General features: G+C 43.7%; 1 protein-coding gene across 1 annotated transcript in view; it reads left to right on the plus strand.

Annotated features, from left to right (window-relative positions):
- The window catches only part of AHCY (adenosylhomocysteinase), a 28,674-nt gene that overhangs the window by 3,592 nt on the left and 614 nt on the right, over positions 1 to 24,468 (plus strand). Inside the window, exons 3-9 of the mRNA XM_088529174.1 lie at positions 241 to 316; positions 2,158 to 2,310; positions 8,407 to 8,519; positions 15,046 to 15,253; positions 16,102 to 16,189; positions 17,087 to 17,204; positions 21,797 to 21,991. Of these exons, the coding sequence (XP_088385300.1) occupies positions 241 to 316; positions 2,158 to 2,310; positions 8,407 to 8,519; positions 15,046 to 15,253; positions 16,102 to 16,189; positions 17,087 to 17,204; positions 21,797 to 21,991 (951 nt within the window). The remainder of the gene's footprint in view (positions 1 to 240; positions 317 to 2,157; positions 2,311 to 8,406; positions 8,520 to 15,045; positions 15,254 to 16,101; positions 16,190 to 17,086; positions 17,205 to 21,796; positions 21,992 to 24,468) is intronic.

Raw genomic sequence — 24,468 nt, forward strand, 5'->3', positions numbered from 1 at the left:
CTGTCAAGAGAAAGGAGATGGCTGAGCGTATGGCACAGCTGGAGCTGTATTGTGCACTATGTAGCATTATTCTCTCTGTCCTACTTAGATCCTGCAGCTTCTGCAGAACTACTGAGCAGGTCAGAAATCTGCACTAATATGTCTTTCTGCTGGTGCTCCCTTTTTAACTCCTGTTTCTGGATAAGAATGCCTGATATCTCAGAACTTTGCTCAGCAAATAAAACCTTGATTGTTTTCCAGGTCCAATGGTCAAGCTGTAACATTTTCTCAACTCAGGACCATGCGGCAGCTGCTATTGCAAAAGCTGGTATCCCTGGTAAGTCTGTATGCTCATTTGGCTTTGATGAATTAGTGTGTACTGCCTGTTCTAGCTAAATCAAACTATGCACAAACCAAGCTCTTAAGAGTAAGCTTTAGGATACAAATAGCGCATCAAAAGCAGTGGTTGTTACACAAGAGGGCGTTTAATTCAAGCTGTATTGCATCAGTCTAGCACTCCTGAGAATGACTGATCTTGTGTTAGACTACAAAGCCTCCAGGTTGTGTGTTGGCAGCATTAAGTGTGGTCAGTAAGGTGATTAACTGGCTAGGCAATAAAGAAATTGGTGTGTAGGTGTGTTCAGACACAGGTGTCTGCTTTCCAGTAAGCCTGGTGCTAACTGGTGTTGGGGAGGAGATGCTGGCTGCAATGTGCTCTGTAACGGTGACAGAGTCAATGTTCAAGATGCTTTAAGCCAGGGCTAGGCCAGTTTTTTTTGCAGTCTAACATCCCTGAAATGATTTATCAAAATGCTGCGGTTTTATTTTTGTCTACTTTCAGTAAATAGCAATTTCTTGCTCATCAACATGAACATATTAAGCTGTCTGCTGCAGTTTTTGGCTTTGGGACATACAGTGCTCATGAGTCTGCATGATAGAAACGGTATGGCCTGAGCCTGGGTGCTAACAGAATCTAATACTTTGTTTTGACAGCCTGGTTCTGTTTTGGGCAGTGTCTTCCATTTCTGTTATAATTACCTTTTACTGCAAATCTTTTCCTCGCTGTCATCCATTTTAAAGTAATGAAGAAAGTTGTCCCTCCTTTGGCTCCTGTGTTATTAGCTGTGGGCATCACCTCCTGCCCGTCTCTGGCATATGTTGTCAAGGGACAATGAAGGGCTGTCCAGATCTGATATCACCTTCCTCACTGTTCTCAATAATTCCCAAAATTCAGCTGAAGAGCAGCTTAGGGGTGGAGTGTTTGTCTAAATTTGTCCTCTGCCTTGCTTTTTGGGCCATACTCTTTTTGTTAATATTACATTTTGCACACTGAATTTACCTTTGCACACTGAATTTACCAGATCTTTAAGGAATGCTCATTCTTTATACAATGTGAGATATTGATGCATATTTCTAAGGAAAATACAGTTGCAGGTTTGATTTTGTAACTTAAACTTGAAATTTTCTGTATAAACAATAAAAATAGGGCAGTTTAGAAGGTGTCCCAACTTGGGATGTGTAAACTGTAAGACTAATAATGTTTAAATAGCAGAGTACTACCATAATTCAAGTACCAGGTGAAATCAGGAATACAAATGCCTGGAAAGGCAAAAATACTGCTAGTGCTAGATAAAACATGTTAGTGGTGGCAACCTGTTACTGGTGGTAGAGCTGCTGATCTAGTCATATCTGCTAACAAGAGCAGAGAAGGCACAGCAGTATGGATTTTGGCGCTGGGCTGGAAAGTAAAATTTAATTTCAAATTTGCTAAAGAGTTTGTACCTGGTGCTTAATTCATGCTGAAGTGTATGGTGCCTCTTCTGTTTTGCTAGCCATTGCTGCAGCTGTGTTTTCATCTGCCTGTATCAGTATACCCAGTGCTTCTTTCCAATTCCTGGCAGCACAGGGTGAAATAATGGAGAATATGGGGCATTGCTGCTATTAGTCTAGTTTGATTTGTTCCAGTTTCTTCCTCCTGGTGTAGAAGAAAGGGGGGAGCAAATGAAAGTGTTGATCAAGTTTGTGACCTGCAATGTAAGGTGAAGTGAATTCACTTTTGCTTGTGCTAATATCTTTCTCAATGCAGAAGTCTTTCTGGCTTCCAGGTGCAGATAAGCATCTGCTTTGCTACATGCTGAGTAAGAAACTGGCCAACTGTATGTGTGTGTTTCTGCCTAGTGTTCGCCTGGAAAGGGGAGACGGACGAGGAGTACCTGTGGTGCATTGAGCAGACCTTGTACTTCAAGGATGGGCAGCCCCTCAACATGATTTTGGATGATGGTGGAGATCTTACCAACCTGGTCCATACCAAATACCCACAGCTTCTGAAAGGTAATTTGCAGCCTGTAACATCAGGCAGAGCTGCTCTTGGGAGGCATTTAGGTTTCCCTGGGAATCCCTTGCTTGTTTAAAGGGCTGGGGAGAGGGGAGACAAGAATGTCTAAACAGGCTGTGATGTATCCATGAAAATTACAGTCCAAGACCAGAATCTTTCTTACAAGACTTGTTGTTTCTGTCTATTCTTTGTACTTAGTGTGACCTGTCCTTCTGGCCATCCTTCTCAGTGCCCATTACCTGAAAATGGCAAGTGGTGCTTTTGATTGGATTTCTGGAAATGGGCTGTGTTTAAAAATTGCTTGATGGTTTCTGCTTGCAAATGATATATTTTTTTAAAGATTAATGCTTCATCCTCCTCATCCTCTTTGTGCATCTGTGGATGAAATCTTGACAATGTGTAGATCTTCTGCAGGGGATAGTTTTCTGCAGTCTATAATCTACAAGGCATTCACTATTATCTGATTTGTTGGCAAAGATACTGAAGGAGTCAGGTTTAGGCCTCTTGCTTTATTGATTTATTACTGTAAATATAGGTTAGTAAAGCTGAGACTAGCTTGAGTGGTATGGCTAATGTGTTCATGTAAAATGATTTATCTGCAGTGCATTAGGCCTGAGCTGCAGTAGCACACTGATCTGTACCAGTAATGTGGCAGCCTCTCCTTAGCTCTGTCAGTGTTCATCTGTGCTCCTGCTGCAAGCCACAGAGGCTTGGTGATGCCAAAGGGCATGTTTGAGCATATGGAAAAATAAAATGAATGGGAGTGTGTATACAGAGAAACTAAACTGATACTGTGAGGTGTGCTGCTGCTTGTTCATGGTCCTTGAAAGTGAGGTTGCTGAACTGGATCAGCTCTTATGCTTTTAAGAGAAAGTTAAGGTGGGAAGGGATTAGAAGGCAGCAGCTCTCCAGCTGGGTGAGTGTAGGAGGCTGGGATGACTCCCTGTGACTGAGCTCATTGAGGCAGGTGAGCAAGGAGGAGGAAACTGCTTGTGTGACTGGTTTCAGGTTTTGTCACCCTGAGCCTAGTGTCAGTTCTTCTGCAGTGAAAACCTTGGTATTATTTAAACTCTAATCTCAGATTTCCTTTATCTGCTCAGCCATGCTTAGATCCATACTTTTCCATCGAAGTTCAACTTTGCTTCCTAGATTGGCTTTGTCTGTTGTTAGATGATCTCTTGTTTTCCTGCCATTTGAAACCAAGGAACATCAAGATCAGTCACAACATTTGGTCTCCCTGACATTATCACAGATTCAAAAATGCATTGTTCATGTTCATATCCTCTGTTTTGCAGGGTTGTTCCTCTGCTGCACACATGTAACATCTGCATTTGTATCCCTGCTCCTTGTGCTGTTTGCACTGGGCTGTCTTCCACATGTCTAGAATTCCTGCTATTTGTCCCTTTTTTTTTTTTTTTTTTTTTTTTTTTTTTGTGCCCTCTAGTCCCTTCACCTGTTCTACTTGTGTTTCTGTGTGCTGGAGTGAAGTGGTCCTTGAATTGTCTCCTGTCTTTGCATCCCCCTTTGGTCTGCCATCAAGAGCAACATGCCTTTTGCCCAGAGCTGCTTCCTAAGTTCACAGGAATAACCTGCATTCAGCTGCATTTTTGAGGAGCCTAGGCCAGATGTCTTTACCTGTCAACATTTCTGTTGCCCAAATGTGTGTGACATCTGGACTGATAGCTGAAAATCTTTCTGACAGCAAATCAGCAAACTCACCAAGACTGATCTCTGTGGAAGCTGACAGCTTGATCTGCTTTGCTGTTGAGTCCAGCAATCCTCAGAGACAAGAAAACTGCCTGAAGTGGGTCCACTGTGTAGTCTTGATCTCCTTAACTGACTTTGACACTTAGCCCTGTGCTGCAAAGATGCTTAATTTGCTTAAATGTAGCAAATACCAATGTAGTACCCAGTGTTTTTGGTACCCTGAAGGTAATAGAGACTAATAAATACCAAGGGCTTGTGGTATTTGAAGGTCACTGAAAGTGGTTAATGTCACAGTTCAATGACCTCTTTAGGGGAGAGGTAGGACTGTCAGTAATGTCAGCACAGCAGGCACAATATTTGGAAAGACTGAACCTAGAACGTGGGAGATGTTTCAGTATGTACTGTGCTTGGAGATGTGGGGAAAGCTGAGGATCTAGCAGAGGCTCTGCACTCAGGCATTAGCATATGCAATTGAGCTGTGCACAGAAGGGAGCAGCTGAAAGTGCCTTTTGCTAGTTAAGGATTGGACAAGTTTTCTGGCCTAATTTCAGAGTGGACTGCCTGTCTGTCCTCCGTGTTTCACCACTTCTACAATAAACAGAGGTTAGCTGCACATTAGGACTAAACCAACAGTTGAAAATTAGCCTCTATGCTTCATTCAAGTTTTATTTGATTAGGAATTGTTGAGAACTTCCATGTCTCTAACACTGCAAGTTTTTCCTCTCTCTTAATCCAGCCTGCCATTAGAGGGCAGAATGGCTTTGTACTACTCGCTTATTCCTGTGAACTAAAGTGTCCCTCCAACCAGGATAAATAAAGATAGAAGAGAGAAACTTGAGAACTGAACAGCGGAGGAAGCAATCTGAGCTCGTATCTGTGCAAAAGACCACTCTGAAGAGAGGTTTGAGAACATCGGATCACTTATGATCCATTAATGTGGATGTGTTCATTCTTCGGGTAGAAGGAGAAAAAGCAGGTTTGAATATTTAGCCATTTTTTTTGGTTCAACCTTTTCTTTGCTGTAGGCTCTTCTCTGTAGTTAAGTTCATTCTGCAAAAGGTCATTGAAACTAGTGATGCCTGCACTGCTTCATACTGCAGAGTTTCAAAACAGATGAGACCAGATGGAAATGTTGCCTCAAGCAGCAGGGGGACCTTGGTCAGTAAAGGTTATGACATCAGGTTCTTGTAGGTAAAGGTATCTTAAAGGTTTAAAAAAAAAAATCTAAACGTAGACATTTCAGCTTCGAGAGCTTTTGAAGAAAGATGGGAGTGCATGTCTCAGTCTCCAGGTAGACCAGAAGAGAGAGGGTGCAACTTTGAGTTGGAGGTCTCTGCCACAACCTCATAGAGATGATTTCCTTCACAGGAAGTAAACAACTGTACCTAGCAAGTTGGTCAGTTTTACTGGAAAACTACCACTTCTGGTAAATTGCTGCTGTTTGGAGACTTGTTAAAGCTGCCATATTTTGCTGTGCCACAGATAGTGTTCTTTTAGTTTGTCCTGCCTCTCTGAACAAGCATTGAAAGTACCAAAGCCTGAACTTGTTCTGTCTACATGCAACCAAGTTGAGTCTTAAGACTTGAACGTTTAATGAAACAGACCTTTGGGGGCAAATCAGCCTAATCAAGAGTCATATTTTTTTGTAGATGTGGTGGTGCCTATTTGTCAGGGTACTCCTAACTGGTCAGGAAGGAAAAGGGAGAGCTAATATCCCTTGCTTTCTGTCCGTTTCTGTCAGGACCAGTGAGTCTGGACAGCCATTTGACATGCGTTGGGTTGACCTACTAATGAGAGAAGTCAGATCTCTCTCCTCAAGTTAGGAAGGGGTCAGCCAGCTGCAGAGCTGAAATTTGTGACACTTTGTCCACCAGGAGCTCTCTAGGACCTTGTGTTTTGGTGGGAGAAGTAGCACTTCTGATATTGGGCATGAAGAAATCTAACTCTTCTAGTCTTCTAGACTCTGTGTAGGCATCTGTCACTTGTACAGGTTCCATTTTGAAAGATGGTTTGAGTGAAACTTGAAGATTTTAAACTGAAGTGGTCAGTCTGCATGGTTTGCAATACCATAGCAATGTTTTAAAGCACCAACCATGGTTTTGAACCAAAAAGAGCATCCACATGCTGCCAACCACACTAAAGGAGGTCAGATGATTTAAGACCAATTGCTATGCCTGGGAGCCTTTGGCTGGTAGGAGTTTTCTTCCTGTTCCCTTGGTGTGCAGGAGGTTCTCCGAGGGTCTTGGAGCCTTTTCTCCTAGCAGTGCTAGGCGGCGATGTCTGCCCATGGAGCGTGGGTTCCCCTGGGTGCCAAGACCTGCTGCGGGTGCCGGGGTGAGGGGGGCCATGAGTGCCCACTCCCCTGCTTTGGAGTGCCCATCCTGCAGACATGGGTCCCACATGGTGGCAGGATGCAGTGAGCTGCTCTTCTAGAAATTTTAAGGCTTCTGGAGCTTTGAAAGTGACTTTTAAAATGCATTTTAGTCTTTCTGTCTTTCAGCTGCGTTAGGAATGCGAGATTGCTCCTTCCTGCGTAAGCAACTTTTTGGATTTTGCTGGAGCGTGGCAGGGGGCTGGAGTGGCAAGTAACAGAGGTCATTTGTGTGGAGAGGCAACATCTTCTCACCGTAAATCTCAGACTTATGTAAAACAATGTCATTGTTTTCATCTGTCTTCATGTGAATCTGAATTAGCTGCAAGGGTCAGATGGATCTCTTTATAAGATCCTGCTACTGTTATTGGTGATTTCTGCCTTGTTGAGCAGAATTCCTGTTTCCCTCCGCCTTTCCCCCACACTGTCTCATACTTCAGTAAAATAGGTATCTTATAGTGCACCTCAAGACCTTAATGAACGAAGATAATTATCATGTCCTCTACATCTGAAATTCAGCTGGACTTGGTAGGTTTGTTCTAAAACTCATTGTGCTTTCTTTTTAGTTAGGAGTAATTCTTTATGCAGATGGATTTTCAAAGTAATCAAGGGATTGCCCTATGTAGCAGCTAGACAAATTCAATTTATATTCAATGAGGTATTACCGAGAGGTTAGAGAGGAGAAATAACCAGAATTTGTGGCATATCTGGACAAACTTGTAGACAACTGATGCCAAGTCAAAAGGCCCTTGAAATGTCAGGGTCCTTAAAGCACTTAAACAGAGTCGTGAATTTATGACTTCAGCTTGTGGATGTAATTTGGAACAAGGTTTGGAAACAAGATCTTATTTTGAGATGTTTGTGCTTCTACTTTACTATTAATTCCCATGAAATTTAAGTTTTGCTTTGCTAGTGTCTAGACTGGGGAAGGGTGGTGGTGTTTAATCACCACTGCAATTGATTATCCACAGGAGAATTTGGGATGGCAAATTGTTTACTTGAAATAATTCATTGATCCAAGTGCCTTAATTAGGCTCTCTGTTCCCTTCAAGTCGCCTCACAAGACTGAAGTAAGCTTTAGAAACATCACTGAGGTGACCATCTTACCCATTTTGGAGAAGAGCTGGAGGGCTCTTTGGAGAGGGCTTTTTTACCATCCACTTGGTGATAGAATGGACTAGCACCTAATCTTTCCTCATTCCTTGGTCTAGAAGCAGTTCATACTGTGATGAAATCCCCATGTTTTTGGGTTGCTCAGAGCTTTATCTATGTACGAACTCAGTTTGGCAGACCTAATGAAGGTGATTGCTCTGCAGTTCCTCCTGGGCACTCCTGGGTTCTTTATTTCCTCACTGAAATATGTAGTATGGTTGGTGTCAACTGCCACTACCCTTGTACTCAGAAATGGCTCTGGCATTGGTAATGAAGTGTTAATGAATGTGTTTAAGTGCTGTAGAATGAATGCTATAAGTGATCTAAGAGATAAATTTTGTGGCTGAGGACTGGGAAACCAGGATTTATATCTGGCTCTGCCACAAACTTCTTGTGTTGTTTGCCTAACTGTAGCTCTTCTCATAGCTGGAAACTGGATATTGTCTGAGAAGAGCAATAGAAGATGAAATCAGTAATGCTTTCAAATCCAAAATGCTTATTTGGAGTCTTCCTTCCCTTTTCTTGCCTGTCAGTGTTAATTTTAGGAATGGGCAAGGGACTAGCTCATTGTTTCTTTGGGAAGCTCTTTACCTTCTGGCATCTGTTGTGGTTTTCCATCTGACTTCTTCCTCCTTCCTATTCTACCAGTAAACTTTATCCTGCTGTCTTAGCTCTCTTGAGAGAGAAACTTGTTCAGAGCCTCAGACTTGTGCTTGAAAACATAGATGAGGTTACTCATGTCTTCCCTGCTTTGTGCAGAGTGCATCCAGAACAGAGGGCTCTGGAAGATGCTTCAGCATCCAGATGTGTTTATTTGCAGTGTTAATTCTGACTAGGATGAATCCTTCCTCTTTCCTCATAGGAATTAGAGGTATTTCAGAGGAGACAACCACTGGAGTTCATAACCTGTACAAGATGAAGGCCAATGGGACCCTGAAAGTGCCAGCCATCAATGTTAACGACTCTGTCACGAAGGTAATGCAGCCGGTTGTGTTATATTGCTGTGTTTCCCTGACTTGTTTAGTGTTGTGATGCTGTCGTTTTCATGGAGGTATTTTTACTGCTTCTCACTCTTGATGGGTTGTTCTTGTCTGAATTCTTTCACCATTTCACTGTGTTGTTAAAATGAGCTAGTGGAACCTGTGACGTGCCTAATGTGATGTGCAGTTGTAAATAGCACCCCTCTTTTTTGAAGTCAAGGGTTTGTGTATGAGGATTTCTTTTTCTTTTTTTTCATTTTAACAATATGAAAACACCTTTGGAAATTATGGCTACACTAGGCTACGTTCAGTCCTTGTGGCAATGGGCCAGTCTTCACTCATAGTACCTTCCACACTAACCTAGCATGGAAAACTTGGAAAAAAAGCAGCACAGGAATAGCTAAGTAGAGTGATAGAGCAGTTATGACAGACTGCTGTAGATATTTTTCAATGTACCATACTCCAGTCAGTTCAGAATACTTTTCTAGGAGAAAAACTATCATAGCTGGTGCTGATGTGTAGCTTGCCTGAGCAGAATGGTGGTGGCAGAAGATCCCCTCCACAGCCCACCTCACCTCCACCGGTGACCACGTTCAACAGGTACGAGGCCCTGGAACATGTGAATCAGATAGAGGAGGCCTTGAACCAAGGCCCGTCTAAGGGGATCTCTACACAGGGGCAGTCTAATCCATGCAGCAAGGCTGCTCCCCCTAAAGTGAAAAGGAGCACCCGGAAGAAGCGGCGGGTGATCGTCGTGGGTGACTCCACGCTGCAGGGCACGGAGGCACCGATATGTAGACCGGACCCCTCATCCAGAGAGGTCTGCTGCTTACCTGGGGCCAAAATAAAGGATATCACAGAAAGGCTCCCAAGAATTGTTCAGGAGTCGGACTATTATCCTCTACTATTGATTCATGTGGGTGCTAATGATGCCATGGGGAAAATGAGGGACGTCAAGCAAGACTTCAGAGCCCTAGGGATGGCCATCAAAGGTACAGGTGCCCAGGTGGTGTTCTCCTCCATTCTGCCAACGAGGGGAATGGACTCAAGGAGGAGAAGGCGAATATGGCAGCTTAACAACTGGCTGCGCCGCTGGACCTGGCAACAGGGTTTCGGCTTCTACGACCATGGGTCTCTGTTTGATGACCAACAGCTAGTGGGGAACGATGGTACTCATCTTAGCAAGAGGGGCACACGTCTCTTTGCAAAAAGGCTGGCCAACCTGGTTAGGAGGGCTTTAAACTATGCAAGAAGGGGGAAGGGGAGTGGCACACTGACGCGGCAAGCAGTACCGCACAGCCCAGGTCAGATGGCGTCCAGCGGGAGTATGGTAGTGGGGAAGTGAGGATAGGAAATGATCACAGAGGGTCCTCTTTCACCCCTCCTGGGAAACCTGTGGCCTCTGTTGCTTCCCTGAAATGCCTGTATACCAATGCGCGAAGCATGGGGAATAAGCAGGATGAACTGGAGATCTGTGTGCGGTCCCAGCGTCATGATCTCATCGGAATCACAGAGACGTGGTGGGATAGCTCGCACGACTGGAGCGCTGCCATGGAAGGCTATGTGCTCTTTAGGAAGGACAGGCTGGGAAGGCGAGGTGGTGGAGTTGCTCTTTATGTGAGAGAGCAACTGGAATGCATGGAGCTCAACCTGGGAGTCGAGGATGAGCGAGTTGAGAGCTTGTGGGTAAGGATTAGAGGGCAGGCTAATGTGGGAGACACTGTGGTGGGTGTCTGCTACCGGCCACCTGACCAGGACGAGGAGGTTGATGAGGCCTTCTATAGGCAGCTGGATGTTGCCTCACGGTCACAGGCCCTGGTTCTCATGGGGGACTTCAACTACCCCGACATCAACTGGGAGGACAACACAGCCAGGCATAAGCAGTCCTGGAGGTTCCTGCAGAGCGTCGACGATAACTTTTTGACGCAGGTTGTGGAGGAGCCGACGAGGAGACGTGGGCTACTGGACCTCGTGCTATCAAATAGGGAGGGCCTAGTAGGAGATGTGAAGGTGGGGGGTAGCCTCGGCTGCAGTGACCATGAGTTGGTGGAGTTCAGGATTCAACGAGGAGGAGGCAGGGCTGTAAGTAGCCTTGCGACGATGGACTTCAGGAGGGCCAACTTTAGCCTCTTCAGAGACCTCCTCGGTAGAATCCCATGGGCTAGTGCTCTAGAAGGCAGGGGGGCCCAAGAGAGCTGGTTAGTTTTCAAGCGGCACTTCCTCCACGCCCAGCAGCAGTGCATCCCTGTGTGTAGGAAGGGAGGCAGAGGGGGCAGGCGACCTGCGTGGATGAGCCGGGAGCTTGTGGCAATGCTCAAGCAGAAGGCAGCGGTATACAGAATGTGGAAAAAAGGACAGGCCCCCTGGGAGAAATACAGGAACGTAGTCAGGGAGTGCAGAGATGCGACAAGGAAAGCTAAGGCACGTCTGGAAGGCAAGCTGGCAAGGGACGTTAAAAATAACAAAAAAAAATTCTTCAAATACATTAACAGCAAAAGGAAGATCAGGGAAAACGTGGGTCCGCTGGAGGACGGGATGGGCACCTTGGTTACAAATAACACAGAAAAAGCAGAGTTGCTCAATGCCTTCTTTGCTTCGGTGTTTACCAAGGGCAGCCCTTTAGAGCCCCAGGCCCTAGAGGCAAGAGAAGAAGCTGGTGGAGAGGAAGACTTGCCCTGGGTAGAGGAAGATTGGGTCAGAGAGCACCTAAGGAACCTCGATACCCACAAATCCATGGGCCCTGATGGGATGCACCCCAGAGTGCTGCGGGAGCTGGCAGATGCCATAGCTAAGCCGCTCTCCATCATCTTTGAAAGATCCTGGAGAACGGGGGAGGTGCCGGAAGACTGGAAGAAGGCCAATGTCACGCCAGTCTTCAAAAAAGGCAAGAAGGAGGACCCAGGCAACTACAGGCCAGTCAGCCTCACCTCCGTCCCCGGAAAAGTGATGGAACGGCTCATACTGGCCGTTGTCTCCAGGCACATGGAGGACAAGAAGGTGCTCAAGATTAGTCAGCATGGATTCACCAAGGGAAAATCTTGCCTGACTAACCTGATAGCCTTCTATGATGAAATGACCGGCTGGATAGACGAGGGGAGAGCGGTGGATGTCGTCTATCTCGACTTCACCAAGGCTTTTGACACTGTCCCTCACAACATCCTCCTGGGCAAGCTCCGGAAGTGTGGGATAGATGAGTGGACAGTGAGGTGGATTAGGAACTGGCTGGATGGCAGGGCCCAGAGAGTGGTGATCAGCGGTGCAGAGTCTAGTTGGAGGCCTGTGGCTAGTGGGGTCCCCCAGGGGTCAGTCCTTGGTCCAGTCCTGTTCAATTTATTCATCAATGACCTGGATGAAGGCACAGAGTGCTCCCTCAGCACCTTTGCTGATGATACCAAACTGGGAGGAGTAGCTGATACCCCAGAGGGCTGCGCTGCCATCCAGAGGGACCTGGACAGACTGGACAACTGGGCGGTGAAAAACCTCATGCAATTCAACAAGGCCAAGTGCAAGGTCCTGCACCTGGGGAGGAATAACCCCAGACACCAGTACAGGCTGGGGACCGAGCTTGTGGAGAGCAGCTCTGCGGAGAAAGACCTGGGTGTCATGGTGGACGACAAGTTGACCATGAGGCAGCAGTGTGCCCTCGTGGCCAAGAAGGCCAATGGGATCCTGGGCTGCATTAAGAAGAGCATCTCTAGCAGGTCGAGGGAGGTGATCCTGCCCCTCTACTCAGCCCTGGTGAGGCCGCATCTGGAGTACTGTGTCCAGTTCTGGGCTCCACAGTACAAGAGGGATGTGGAGCTGCTGGAGAGAGTCCAGCGCAGGGCTACAAGGATGATCAGGGGCCTGGAACATCTGCCCTATGAGGAGAGGCTGAGGGAGCTGGGCCTGTTCAGCCTGGAGAAGAGAAGGCTGAGAGGGGATCTAATCAGTGTATATAAATACCTCAAGGGAGGGAGTGCAGAGGACGGTCATGGTCTCTTTTCAGTGGTGGCCACTGATAGGACTAGAGGAAATGGCCGGAAACTGAAACATCAAAAATTCCATAGGAACTTAAGGAAAAATTTCTTACCAGTGAGGGTGACAGAGCACTGGAACAGGCTGCCCAGAGAGGTTGTGGAGTCTCCTTCTCTGGAGATCTTCAAAACCCGCTTGGATGCAGTCCTGTGCCACGTGCTTTAGGTGTCCCTGCGTATGCAGGGGGGTTGGACTAGATGATCTCTAGAGGTCCCTTCCAACCCTAAGCATTCTATGATTCTATGATTCTATGATTCTATGAATGACACTTGCAGGCCAAACTTCTGTCTTCTGTGGCTATGAGGACATGCAGAGGTTAGCCTCAGTCCCGGACATCATCCTGTTGCTGGGCATGGCATTTCTCACTATGGTTTGGCCTGTTTTCTCTGCAGAATGGCTCCCTTCTATTCAGTCAAGTGCATGGCATCTCTATTCCCTAACCAGTAGGCTGGAATCCAGTTGCTTTTGGAAGAAACCTGATCCCCAGCATCCTTTTTCCCGGTGTTTATGCCTCCTGCACAATAGCTATTAATACTGTTCAGTAGATGAGGAATTTCAAGTATTTCTTTAAAAACTTACTCAAGATATATTTTTTTTAAGGGATTCATTGGGGGTGAGTTGAGCTAATTTTATTCTAGTGCCAAGTGAGTGCTTATTTTCAAGCATTGATACGAATTGCATAGCTATAGTTCTTCAGGAAGGCATTTACTGAACTGACAAACTTCAGTCCTCCAGATAGATATTTTTTGACTTGCTGCCAGATTTTAAATGATAAAGTCCTTCCTACACTAATACTTGGAGAGAGGGCAGGCAGTCCAATTCCCTTCCACCACTGCCATCCAAATGTAATGCTGAGTACAGTGCATCCCTTGCCCCATGGGACTGCATTGATGTCAGGAAAGCTTTGAGTACAAGTGGAGGATTTGGGGATGAGGAATCTGTTTTGAAAACAGTGGTTTCCTTCACAAGAATACTTAGAGCAAGGAAAATCTTCCAGTGGACCAGAGTGCCATTGAATGTTACTAGCTTTGACATTTGAGGCATTGATAGCACAGATTTTCTGAAGTGTTTATGGCAATTTTGCCTTGCCAAGACTTACAGGCACAGTCAGGTACTTCTGGTTGTGGAGAGTAACTTACAGGTAGGCAAACAACCAAGTTTGCCTACCTGAGGCTAGGAAAATAATATAAAGCTATAGTTTTGAAACTGCTCAGCTGATGTATCAGCAATGATGCATAGCCATGGTTGCATTTTTTATAATAAAAGCTTACAGCCAAAAGTTGTGACTGAAAGATAAATCTAAACATTGCCACATGTTTCTTTCATATAACATCACTTACTCTACGTGTCTCAGAGCACCAGCCATAGCTGCATAACTCCTGTTTTAAAGCTCTGGGCTGCTGATTGCATTTGAGTTCACACTCTAAAGACTGCTCAGAGTGGACAGTGTGGTACTTCTTGGGTGTAATGGCAGGAGCAATTGGTGATTCAAGGCTGCAGAAAGCACAGCTGCAGGCTTTGAGACCTGAATTTTGCTGTGGGTGGCAAGTTTTTCACCCCCTGCCTTGCAGAGCATGACTTTGATAGCTGGAGTTTTTCTATTCTTGGCTTCTGTAAAGCTTTACAGATCCATCCAGTTGATCTTTCCATCCAGTCCATCTTTCTTGTCAAAAAGGGCTCCAGGAGAATGTGGTGAAGAGTGTCAAAAATCAGCACAGCAAAATGTGTTTCTAAATCTAGAAAGATGTGGAATACTGTTTCACCTCTGGTTTAGCAACACAGTTTTGATTTGGAGGTTTGGCTGCTGGTAAGTTAGGTGAATATGATATTAGGAAGATGCAGGAGGGTGTGTTACGAGATGAAATCTAGTTGCAGTTCCTGGTATCGTGAATATTACTGACTGTTTCTAGGACTGGGCAGTGGTGAGATGTGTCAGCATTAGTGTAACTCTTCCTAGGGAAGAAATGGGTTTGATCTTCGAGGGCTGCAGCGGTGCCTTGCTCCCAGTCTGATCAGTGTGGGCAGCTTCTTGCTTGTCGCTTCTGTGGGTACATGTGTGTCCTGAAGGAGTAACCCTATGCTAGCTAACTGGCCAGATGTTCTTCTGGTGTTTGAGGAACAGCGGTAGAATTGGTGAACATAGGCTTGAGTTTGCTAAGCAGATCTCTGTATGCAGCAGCTGTTCAGGCTTTCGTTGAGATTCTAAGGTTACCTCTAGTAAGCTTTGAACAAGTCCAAGCCATGGCCAGTGAACACATGTCCACTTGTGATACCCCTCTCACCAGGGGCACCTTGGAGGCTGTATCTGGTATAGTTGTATTGATTAAAAACAGATAAATAAAAATATCAAACCTGGCTCTTCGTCCCTCGTTATAATTATTTAACTGAGACTGTCAGTCTCTCTGTTCAAAGTTACTTTTGTATAAATCCATTTTGACTCTCCAAAGGTTTTTTGCTTATGAATGACTTCCATCTGTCCTAAATTGTTACTTTTTCTTCCTCAGAGCAAGTTTGATAACCTTTACGGTTGCCGAGAGTCCCTCATTGATGGCATCAAACGTGCTACAGATGTCATGATTGCTGGAAAAGTGGCAGTGGTAGCAGGTTATGGTGATGTGGGCAAAGGCTGTGCTCAGGCCCTGCGGAGCTTCGGAGCCAGAGTCATCATCACTGAAATCGATCCCATCAACGCACTGCAGGCAGCTATGGAAGGTGAGAACCACAGGAGTTGTAGAACTTGGTGCATCTCATGTGGGGGCTGCTGTACAGGGCACTGAATTATATCCACTCAAGACAATTTCAGCACATATTAACCCTGTTCCTCTTCTGGAAGTGAAGATGAATTCTCTAGCTCAATTCAGCTTGTGAGGAACTCTTGCCTTACAACTGCACAGGAAGGAGTTTAGTATAGTCCTTGAAGATATATTTGGAGTCAAGGATATAGAAACTATATGGTGGGAGAAGCACCCTATTTCACGATGCTGTAAACTTGATTTTTGCTTTCAAGTTGGGCAGCTCTAACTTCTAGTTTGGGTTAAGCCTTGACTGGAAGTCTCCACTGTAAAACACCCGGTCTTACATTGCTGGATGTGTGTGGAGAGCAGTGCCATGATTGCTGCTTTTCCAGTGTGAAGCTGTGCCCCAGCCGTGCTCTGGAAGCTGTTACCACACTTCCATGCATTCGTCCTGTAGCAGTGCTTGTTTTACCAGTTTATCCCATTTCTGTTCATACATAATGAGAACTTACAAGCATTGTTGGTGCATTTTTGCTTGCAGACTTAGCTCTTTGAATCCGAGCTAAGAGTTATTCCATATATTCTACATATAAACATACCATTATTAAACATGGATCTTCATATTGAAAGATGTTTTTGTGTTACCTTGGAGTTGTGTTACCTTGGAGTTTAGTGAGACAAAGAGTATGCTCAGTGCCCTGCTATCCTCTGTAAATCAAACACTGGCACAGATTCTGTTGACTTTTCTAGTCATAATATTGTAGTCTGTTTTTGAACAAGTGTTGGTGGTTGGACAAGGAAATATTAATTTCCCTCTGTTTTTAGGTTATGAAGTTACAACTATGGAGGAGGCCTGCAAAGAAGGCAATATTTTTGTTACCACCACTGGATGCACTGACATTGTTCAGGGCAGGTATGGCCTAGCCACTTGCTTTAGTAGGAAAAAAAAATATCTTGTGCAGTTAGATTTTATACAGTCATAACTTGTCAGCAACATGGTGAGTTTTAGCATATAGCTTGCATTTCTGCACATCTGGATTTAGTTCTGGAAATGAGGACTTTAGTCTTTCAGTTCTGTAGGTTATTGCTGAGTTGCAATTGTTCCTGTCTCACAGCATCTAATGCTGGAGAATCAATAAAAGGTGTAGAGGGATAGATCGTTTTGGAGAATGAGAGCATTTGAACTGAATTCAAGATAGGACAGATAAGTGTGAGCAGAAGGCGGGAGAGGTAGATGTTGAAAGTGATTCCATCTGTGAGTACATATAGCAGATTGAAACTAGCCTGTTCTCAATAAACTACCCTGCAGTTTTTTTTGTTATCACTTCTTAGATCTCAATTTATAGCCCCTTCGCTCTACACTCTCATTCCTGTCTTTGCCATTGTGATTGTACCTGTTGAATAGAAGGTCAAATGAAGTGGGAAGAGATAAGGCCATTAGACTACGGAGATGTAAAACTACTGGCAACTTTAAAAACAAGTAGTAGGAAAGAGCAGAATAGCTGCAGGTATTCTACTTCTGATCAATTCAAAAATTAATTTTATTTTCTATATTAGGTTTTTGCTCACACTCTTATATCTTTAGAAAGATCCCCTTCCTAGAAGCTCGAATATTTTTTTCACTGAGATTTCTATCTGCACAGCTCTTGTTTTTGGGGCTCAAATTCAATCAGTGGGACAAAGATTCTTTGCTCTTCCTTGAGGAGAGCTATGGATCAGTGCAAATCCTTGTGCTGGAAGAGCTGTGTATTGTTTTTGTGCTTGTCTTTTCATGTGTGCATTAACTGTTGATAAAACTTCTGTTTTACAGGCACTTTGAGCAGATGAAGGATGATTCAATAGTGTGTAATATTGGCCATTTTGATGTGGAAGTTGACGCAAAGTGGCTGAATGAAAATGCAGTAGAGGCTGTGAATGTTAAGCCCCAGGTGAGACAGCACTTGCACGAGTCTCCTGCTAGAAAGAAAAGCCAGTCAGTGACATGCCCCAGAAAGGGGTGGAAGGACTTTCTCTTTAGATACTTATCTCTGTTTTTAGCTCATTTGGAAGCTAACCTTGCTGGAGGCTGATCAGAATGTTGATTCTGGTCTTCTCTTCCCCATTAATGTAGAACAGTTGCACATAATTCTATTACATTGATATTAAAGCAATTGGCTCTAGCCAGTGCCCGTGGGTACAGCATGGTCGCTGGCAAGAGGTGCCTGGAGAGATAGATCTTTGTCCATATGTTTCTACTTCCCTTGCAAACACTCGTCTGCCTTCTTGGTGGTGACTGTGTAGACAATTCCATAATGCTCATTCCTTACAAGAAGTCAGCTTTGATGTTTGCGGTGTGGGAGGGAAGGTGTGGATATGGGCTTTCTTTGATAGCCAGCTGAAAACAATGCCAAACTTATCTTTAAAAAGTAACCTAGATGGTGAATGCAGAACAGGCCATTACAGAGTGTAGATTGCCTTGATCTAAACTTCCTTGCAGGAAGTCGCTTGCTAATGAGCTGTCTTGCACTAGAAGAATCTCAGTCCTAACTCAAAGTGCTAGTGTTAGGATGAATCTCAAGAGAATGTCTTCTGAGATTCTACCAAGGTTTGAAAAAATTCACACCTCTTCAAAGCACATTTTATTAAGAGGTGGAAGCTTTGGTAATGCCTGTTTGGAGCTCTGCCAAATTCAGTTCTCTTCCAGGCTCAGTGCTTTCATTTTGGAAACCTGTGGACCATAAGTCTGTTTGTAGGCAGATGTGGAGGGATGTTTTATGCTTGCTTCACTTGCATTCCTACTGTGTGCCTACTTCCATCTAAAGCTGTAGCTGCATGGGAAGGTAAAGATGAAAAAATTCAGCTGTACAGCTGAAATTAAGCAGTCCTTAAAGAAACAGAGCTAAATGAAACCAAAATTGTTAGGTAACACCAGCCTTGAGAGAGAACATTGCTTAAGGCAAACCATGTGTCTGACTTGGCATAGAACAACAACTAGTTCCTTTTTGAAGAGGCAGTGTGCTTGCTGATGGTAGGTTTCTGGGACAGGTATGCGGTGTTTTCTTTTAACACATCTAAGCATCTTTTAGATTTCAATCTGCTTTTTGAATTTTAACTCCCCTGTGACTTATTGGCCACCCATGCTGAACTTGCAGCAAGCAATTGAGAGTCTTTGCAACATCCTGCTTGCTTTTGGTACACTGAAATTGAGCGTATAGCTCCAGATTTAATTGAGCCCAAATTCTAACTGTGTTCAAGTCTGTTCTTGCCTGTGACCTTAGAGTAGAGCTGACTAACGAGCTCCTCGTTGGGTGACGCTGCAGCTAGGTGCTTGCTCTTGGGTTGCTCAGGTTTCAAAACTAAAACTGGAATTGTTCAAAAAGCAAATGTCAAAGACTAAAGGGGATGTTTTTATGGTAGCACACAAACTTACCTGAATGTGGATATTCAGTGTGGCTCTTAGTCCTGCCTGAAAAATTAAGTATCGCTGTTGGAGGAGGTAATACTCCCTTTCCCATGGATATGACATTTTAAAGGAGCCAGTCCTCCAGTAAGATGCAATTTAATCCAAGGCATGAAAATAATAACAAGTATCTGGCTAAAGACAGCATGTTGTTTTTCAAAAGAATAGAATTAAAGACAAGGTAGTCCATATGGCTTGATGTAAGGCCTACCTCCTATCCTGCTTTTATTCCGGTTCTGAACCTCCCCAGAGGAGGGACCCTATTCAAACAGTAAAAGCTGTGAAGCCCACTGTGTCGAGGGTGTCATACATGTGAAAGCTCAAAGATAACGGCTAAAATTTGCAGAAGGTGTCTCTGGCAGCATTGGATGTGCCACTTGTACCTCAGCTTCATCTAATGCCTGCAACAGGAAGGTGCCCCCATGTGCCAAGCTGATGCATCCATTGCTTTCAAAGTACAACTGGATACCAAGTAAACTTATTCCTGAAAACATGGCAGTGTTTAATATTGGTCTGCTCTTCATAAAATCCCACTCAGCTGCATTCTGATATTAGTGACTTGTAACACAAGCACAACTTTAGAGGGGAAGGAAAGGTCCGGGTGAGATCTGTGAGCTCTGACTCTTGTGTGATTTATTCTCAGGTGTGAAGGGGTGACACAAAGGCAGTGTAAACCAGACAAACTCTGGAGCAAGTTACATGCAAATTAAGAAAAGGAGGAGACATTTGCAGAAATCTTCAAATAAACTTGGCAATTGGATGACTTGAATTTTACTTCTCTAGCAATTTTGTGGGTTTATAAATCAGCCTTATGCACCTATGGAGGAGGCTTGTGGTGGAGATTCCATTTACCGCCTGGCTGCTGTGCAGGTGCCAAGCTGTGCCAGTATATGGGGATACAGTAACTAGTGTCAAGATACCCAATATCTTGACACCCAACCCGTGCTGTTCAGGCCTGAGAACAGTAGCCCTTAAGTGCGATACCTTGTAGCCATATTAATCTGTACAGGGTTTACTATTAAAAGTGTATGAGAAACTTGGAATTGTATATTCTTCTGCCCGTTTGGAAAGAGGTATATTTATGCAAGTGATTTGAGTGCTTTTTGCTTTAATGTGAAAAATTCCTGTAGTGTTGTGATAATTTGTAATTTCCTGGCTTTTTCCATGAGTATCCTGTGCCAAAGAAAAGAACTTAAGGGTTGTTCTTATGGATGCTGGCACATATTCTGTCATTCATAATGGAATGCTATTGTAACTGTTTTGCTAGTTCTGAATAAAACTGCATTTTTTGCCTGAAAATGCGCAGGGGTGTAACATGAGTACGAACATGCAGGTGTCTCCCCACTGCTGCTACAGGACAGTTCTCAGGATTCCGAGTCCTTTGCTTGTCTCCTTCGTCCTTGGTTTCATTATTTCCTCTCAGTCTTCTGATGCTACGTGTTGTGATTTTTGGATGGATTCAGCACAGTGATCCATACTGAAGAGCTGTCTTCTCTAAGAAGTGCAAAAGCTGTGCTATGGAAAACATTCTTACTAATACTGTCTGGTTGTCCTCTTAGAAAGGAGAAATTAAGGATTTTATTTAGGGCTTCTGTTTGAGGTGGTTACTGTCTACTCATACAGACCTTGCTGAGGGCAGGGGTGGGGAAAGCTGTCTCCAGCACACAAATCCTAGAAATCACTCTGGAATTGCTGGGAGAGGCATGTAGGAAAGGCATGCAACTGCACAACTTCTCTGAAGGTTGAATACCTGTTGAACTGCCTTCTAAGAGCCTGGGTAGAAGGATTTTGCAGAAAGTAGTATTGTGCAATTAAGGCTGTAGATTCCATGTGGCTCTTCACCTATCCTACAGGCTAGAGCTTAAGAACAAAGTGATGTTTTTGCTTTTGCTCCATTTGAATAAAATTCTGAGACTGGAAGTGTAAATCCAGTGTGGGGAGGAAGCCTCCTAAGTCTTTCACAATACTCGTGCCATGAAAACACAAGATAAATGAATGTCTAAGATAGCAGTAGTCTTATCCAAGCTGATCTTTGATCTTTTCAGAGATTTAATCTACTGCCAACTGTTTGGTATTAGAGATGAGCAGTGAATACCAGTGAATAATGAATGTTCATGTGACTTATGGGCAATATTGGCATTTAATTCTAAGCTTTAATGTTCTAATCTCCCACGAGTGTGAAGAGCTAATGTTGTAGGATTCCAGTGTGGGTCAGGCACATGTTAAGGGAAAAAAATCTCCTGCATTGCTTGGGACTCGATGTATGAGATACGGTCCTGTGCGGAGTCTTGTTGTCCCTAGCATTGCTGGGAGGTTGATCTGAGTGGAGGATTAATATGTGCAGCTCCAAGAGCAAAGGAAGTTCACCAGGATCTAGGACAGTGTTGTTACACTGTTGCTTTACAGCTGCAGGTGTATCCTTACTTGCTCACTGGACAAGGGAAGAGGGCCTTTTGTGTTGACCCATCCTCAGCTGGACTTGGGCTCATGCAAGGTGGGTGGTGAGGTTTGAAACTGCAAGGCTGAAGACCCTAGAACAGTGCCAAAGAGCTTGCAGACATTGCTCAGGTGCAGCCTGCTGCAGATAAGAGCTGAATGTGCTTTCACAGCAAAGCAATGGTTGAAAAGAGGCAGAAAGTTACAAGGGAGTAACTTCAATAAGCTGAGGACTCTGACTGTGACCCCTGTATTACATGTGACAGCATTTGCATCTAAATGTGTTTTCCTGTTTCTCCACACCAGTCCCTATAACTACACATACGTGAATTAAATGTCACTGTTGGCAGCATGCTCTTGCAGCAACCATCTGAGATGACAGGCATGCAGAAAAGCTAGAAGAGCTGGATAAGTGGTTAGATGAGAAATGTATACTAAGATATATGATGTGTGAAATCCAGAACAGTTACAGACTTGATACATCACTCAGTTCCCAGTCAGTGTCTACCTCTCAGTTATAACCTAAGTCCATTTTGCAAGCCTACTGCTGGATTGCTGGTGTTAGAAGGTTGTTTGCCAAATTTTGCATGAGTAAATGTTGTCAGTGCTTTCACTTCTGACTTGTTTGGGTTTGTTTTCCACCAGGTGGATCGGTACACGCTGAGGAACGGCCGCCACATTATACTGCTAGCAGAGGGCAGACTAGTCAACTTGGGCTGTGCCATGGGTCACCCGAGCTTCGTTATGAGTAATTCCTTCACCAACCAAGTGTTGGCACAGATCGAGCTGTGGACCAATAGTGACAAATACTCTGTTGGAGTCCATTTTCTTCCAAAGAAGGTGAGTTAAGCCAAGTTCAGATGGAATAAGTTAACCCAGTTCTGTCTGTGCTTGAACTCAGTGTTCTCGGGGAGCTTCTGTCCCTCAATGAATTTTTTACTTCAGCTATGCTGAGCCTCTTGAGTCAGAAGGGGGCTGATTCTTGCGACATGGCGTGCGGAACCGGCACTCATCCATCACGTGCAGTAGGAATGTTCATGTTTCAATTTTCAGCTTGACTGGGGAGTTCCACCCAGAGGTGCTGGGGAGCCCTGTGCTGCCTCAGGATGATTAGGAAGCTTCATTTGACTTTTTATCTCCTCCTTACTGTGGTTCAAAGAGTCTGGGGTTCATTTGCACCTGAGCAGAGCTTATCACAATCTGGTCCTAATATCTTCACGAAATATTCATGACACAGATTCCCTTGGGTTTCCTTTTAAACTTATCTGTGGATTCTTTGTTCTTGGAGAAATCTGGATCATGTCATAACTTTCAAATTCCTTTTATAAAACTAATCTGGTTTTAATTTTTCAAAACAAGCCTGAGAATTTGAGATAGACATTGAAAAAGATGCTGGAGTTAAATCCCACTGCCTTTGAAATGCAACCAGATGTGACATTAAATGTGAAAATGCTTTTCATTTGGGAAATAGAGTATGTATGTTTGGGCTTGTTTATGAAGTGTTTGCTGAAGAACTTCTAAGCTTCTAAAACCATCCATTAATAATCAAATGAAGTATACCAGAGACCTAATGTGGGAATTGATTATGTGTCAGAGAGCTTGTTGATCATCCTCTTCAGAAGAAATGTTTTACTGCCAATCCTCTTGAGAAAGGGATAGTCCAATGGTGCTAATAAAACTCCTTTAAATAACAATTTGTAGTAAACATGTTTGAACTGGAACTGAGTAATAATGCCCAAATCAGTGACTTAAACTGAATTGCATTTATTTGTTTAGCATATGGCAGTGATCTGCTTAGGAACACACATTGTGGCAAAATGCTGTTCTTTGCCCACGGTACTTCATAGAGGATTTCAAAAGAATGAAGCTGTCTTCATGTCAGGACCAAGGGAAGATGGGTAGAAGAGCTTGCTTTGATAATTTTCTGACTAATGTTGCCTGTTCTTTGATAATTTTCTGCCTAATGTTTCCTGTTTAGGTACAAAGTACCTTGCATTACAGAATATGTTCATGTTTGCCTTAGGTATTCATCAAAATTATATTCTAGTAATCAAAGAAAATGCTGTGCATTTTCCTGAAAAATCTAGCCAAACTATTGTATCTAGGCCCTTGGCAACAAACTTATCCCTTTTTTATTCTCAGCTATCTGATTTTGTGTGCACTAGGTAAGAACATGAGTTTACCTGACTCACCAACAGCTTCTTTTGAAATTGTGGGTTTAACCTGTCATGTTGGAAGTACACCAGTTGGCCAGATATGTATTCAATTTTTAATCTTCTGGAAGGATCTGGCAGGCTTAAATAGTTCTTTCCCTTTAAAATCCCATCTTCCTAGTGAGATTTTCTTTCACTCCTGCTGGTGGTGCTTTTTTTTTTTTTTTTTTTTTTTTTTTTTTTTCTTTTTCCCCTCCTTCTCTTTCCCTCTCTGACTTTTATGTAGTATTTAGCACCTTTCATAGTTCACTGCTACGTTCTTTGCTTGATCTTTGTTTTTCAATCATTTCTCTTGCACATCTTGGGGCATGCTGTTTCTGAAGAGATTTTAGCAGTTCCATTTTACTTACTATCAGCAGATAGAACCCCAGGGAACTGCACTGTGTATAAATATAATTTTTCATCCCATTAGTTGGTTCATTGAAGTAAAATTTATTTTAGAGTGATTACTAGTTACTACACTCCCTTTGTGTGGGAAATTGAGGGCTAAACACTGAATCATTTAGGAGATGTTGGCTCACACAAGCTGAAGACTTGGTCCTTCATTGTTTGGTTGACTTATTTCTCTTTGAATATTTTATGAATTCTCACATGTGTTTGATTATATAGGGGGGATATCATAACTTTTTCCTGTGCTGCTGGAAATTTAGGTTTATATGTTTCCTTAGCAATAAATACTTGTACATTGCAGGAATTGAAAGTGATGTTAAAACTAGTCTTTGTGTAACTCAGCAGCACTGATCCCTTAACGCTATGTGCTTTCCACCTTCGAGTCTCTTGTGGCTCTCCCTTCCCTTCTGATGGAATAACTGAAGTTTCCTGTTACTCTCTGGTTTTGACTCGTGTACCCATCTCCTTGATTCTTAACTGCCTTGTAACTTTGTGTTTTTCAATTGCTTAAGTTAGTAGGTGGCTATTGTCTGATACTGTTGGGATAAAGAATAGCCCATTATACTCAGTAAAAGTGAGTTATAAAATATGCTGTTAATATACTTTCCACTACACACCTTGGGTTTATTCGTCATGAAGGCATGATTAGAGATTTTAGGATTCTTATTGGATTGGTTATTCTTGAATGAATTTTCTTAACGTGTGTACCTTGAA

The sequence above is a fragment of the Tinamus guttatus genome, unplaced genomic scaffold, assembly GCF_059628265.1.
Source record: "Tinamus guttatus ecotype Peru unplaced genomic scaffold, ASM5962826v1 Tinamus_guttatus_pri_ptg000326l, whole genome shotgun sequence".
Taxonomy (NCBI): domain Eukaryota; kingdom Metazoa; phylum Chordata; class Aves; order Tinamiformes; family Tinamidae; genus Tinamus; species Tinamus guttatus.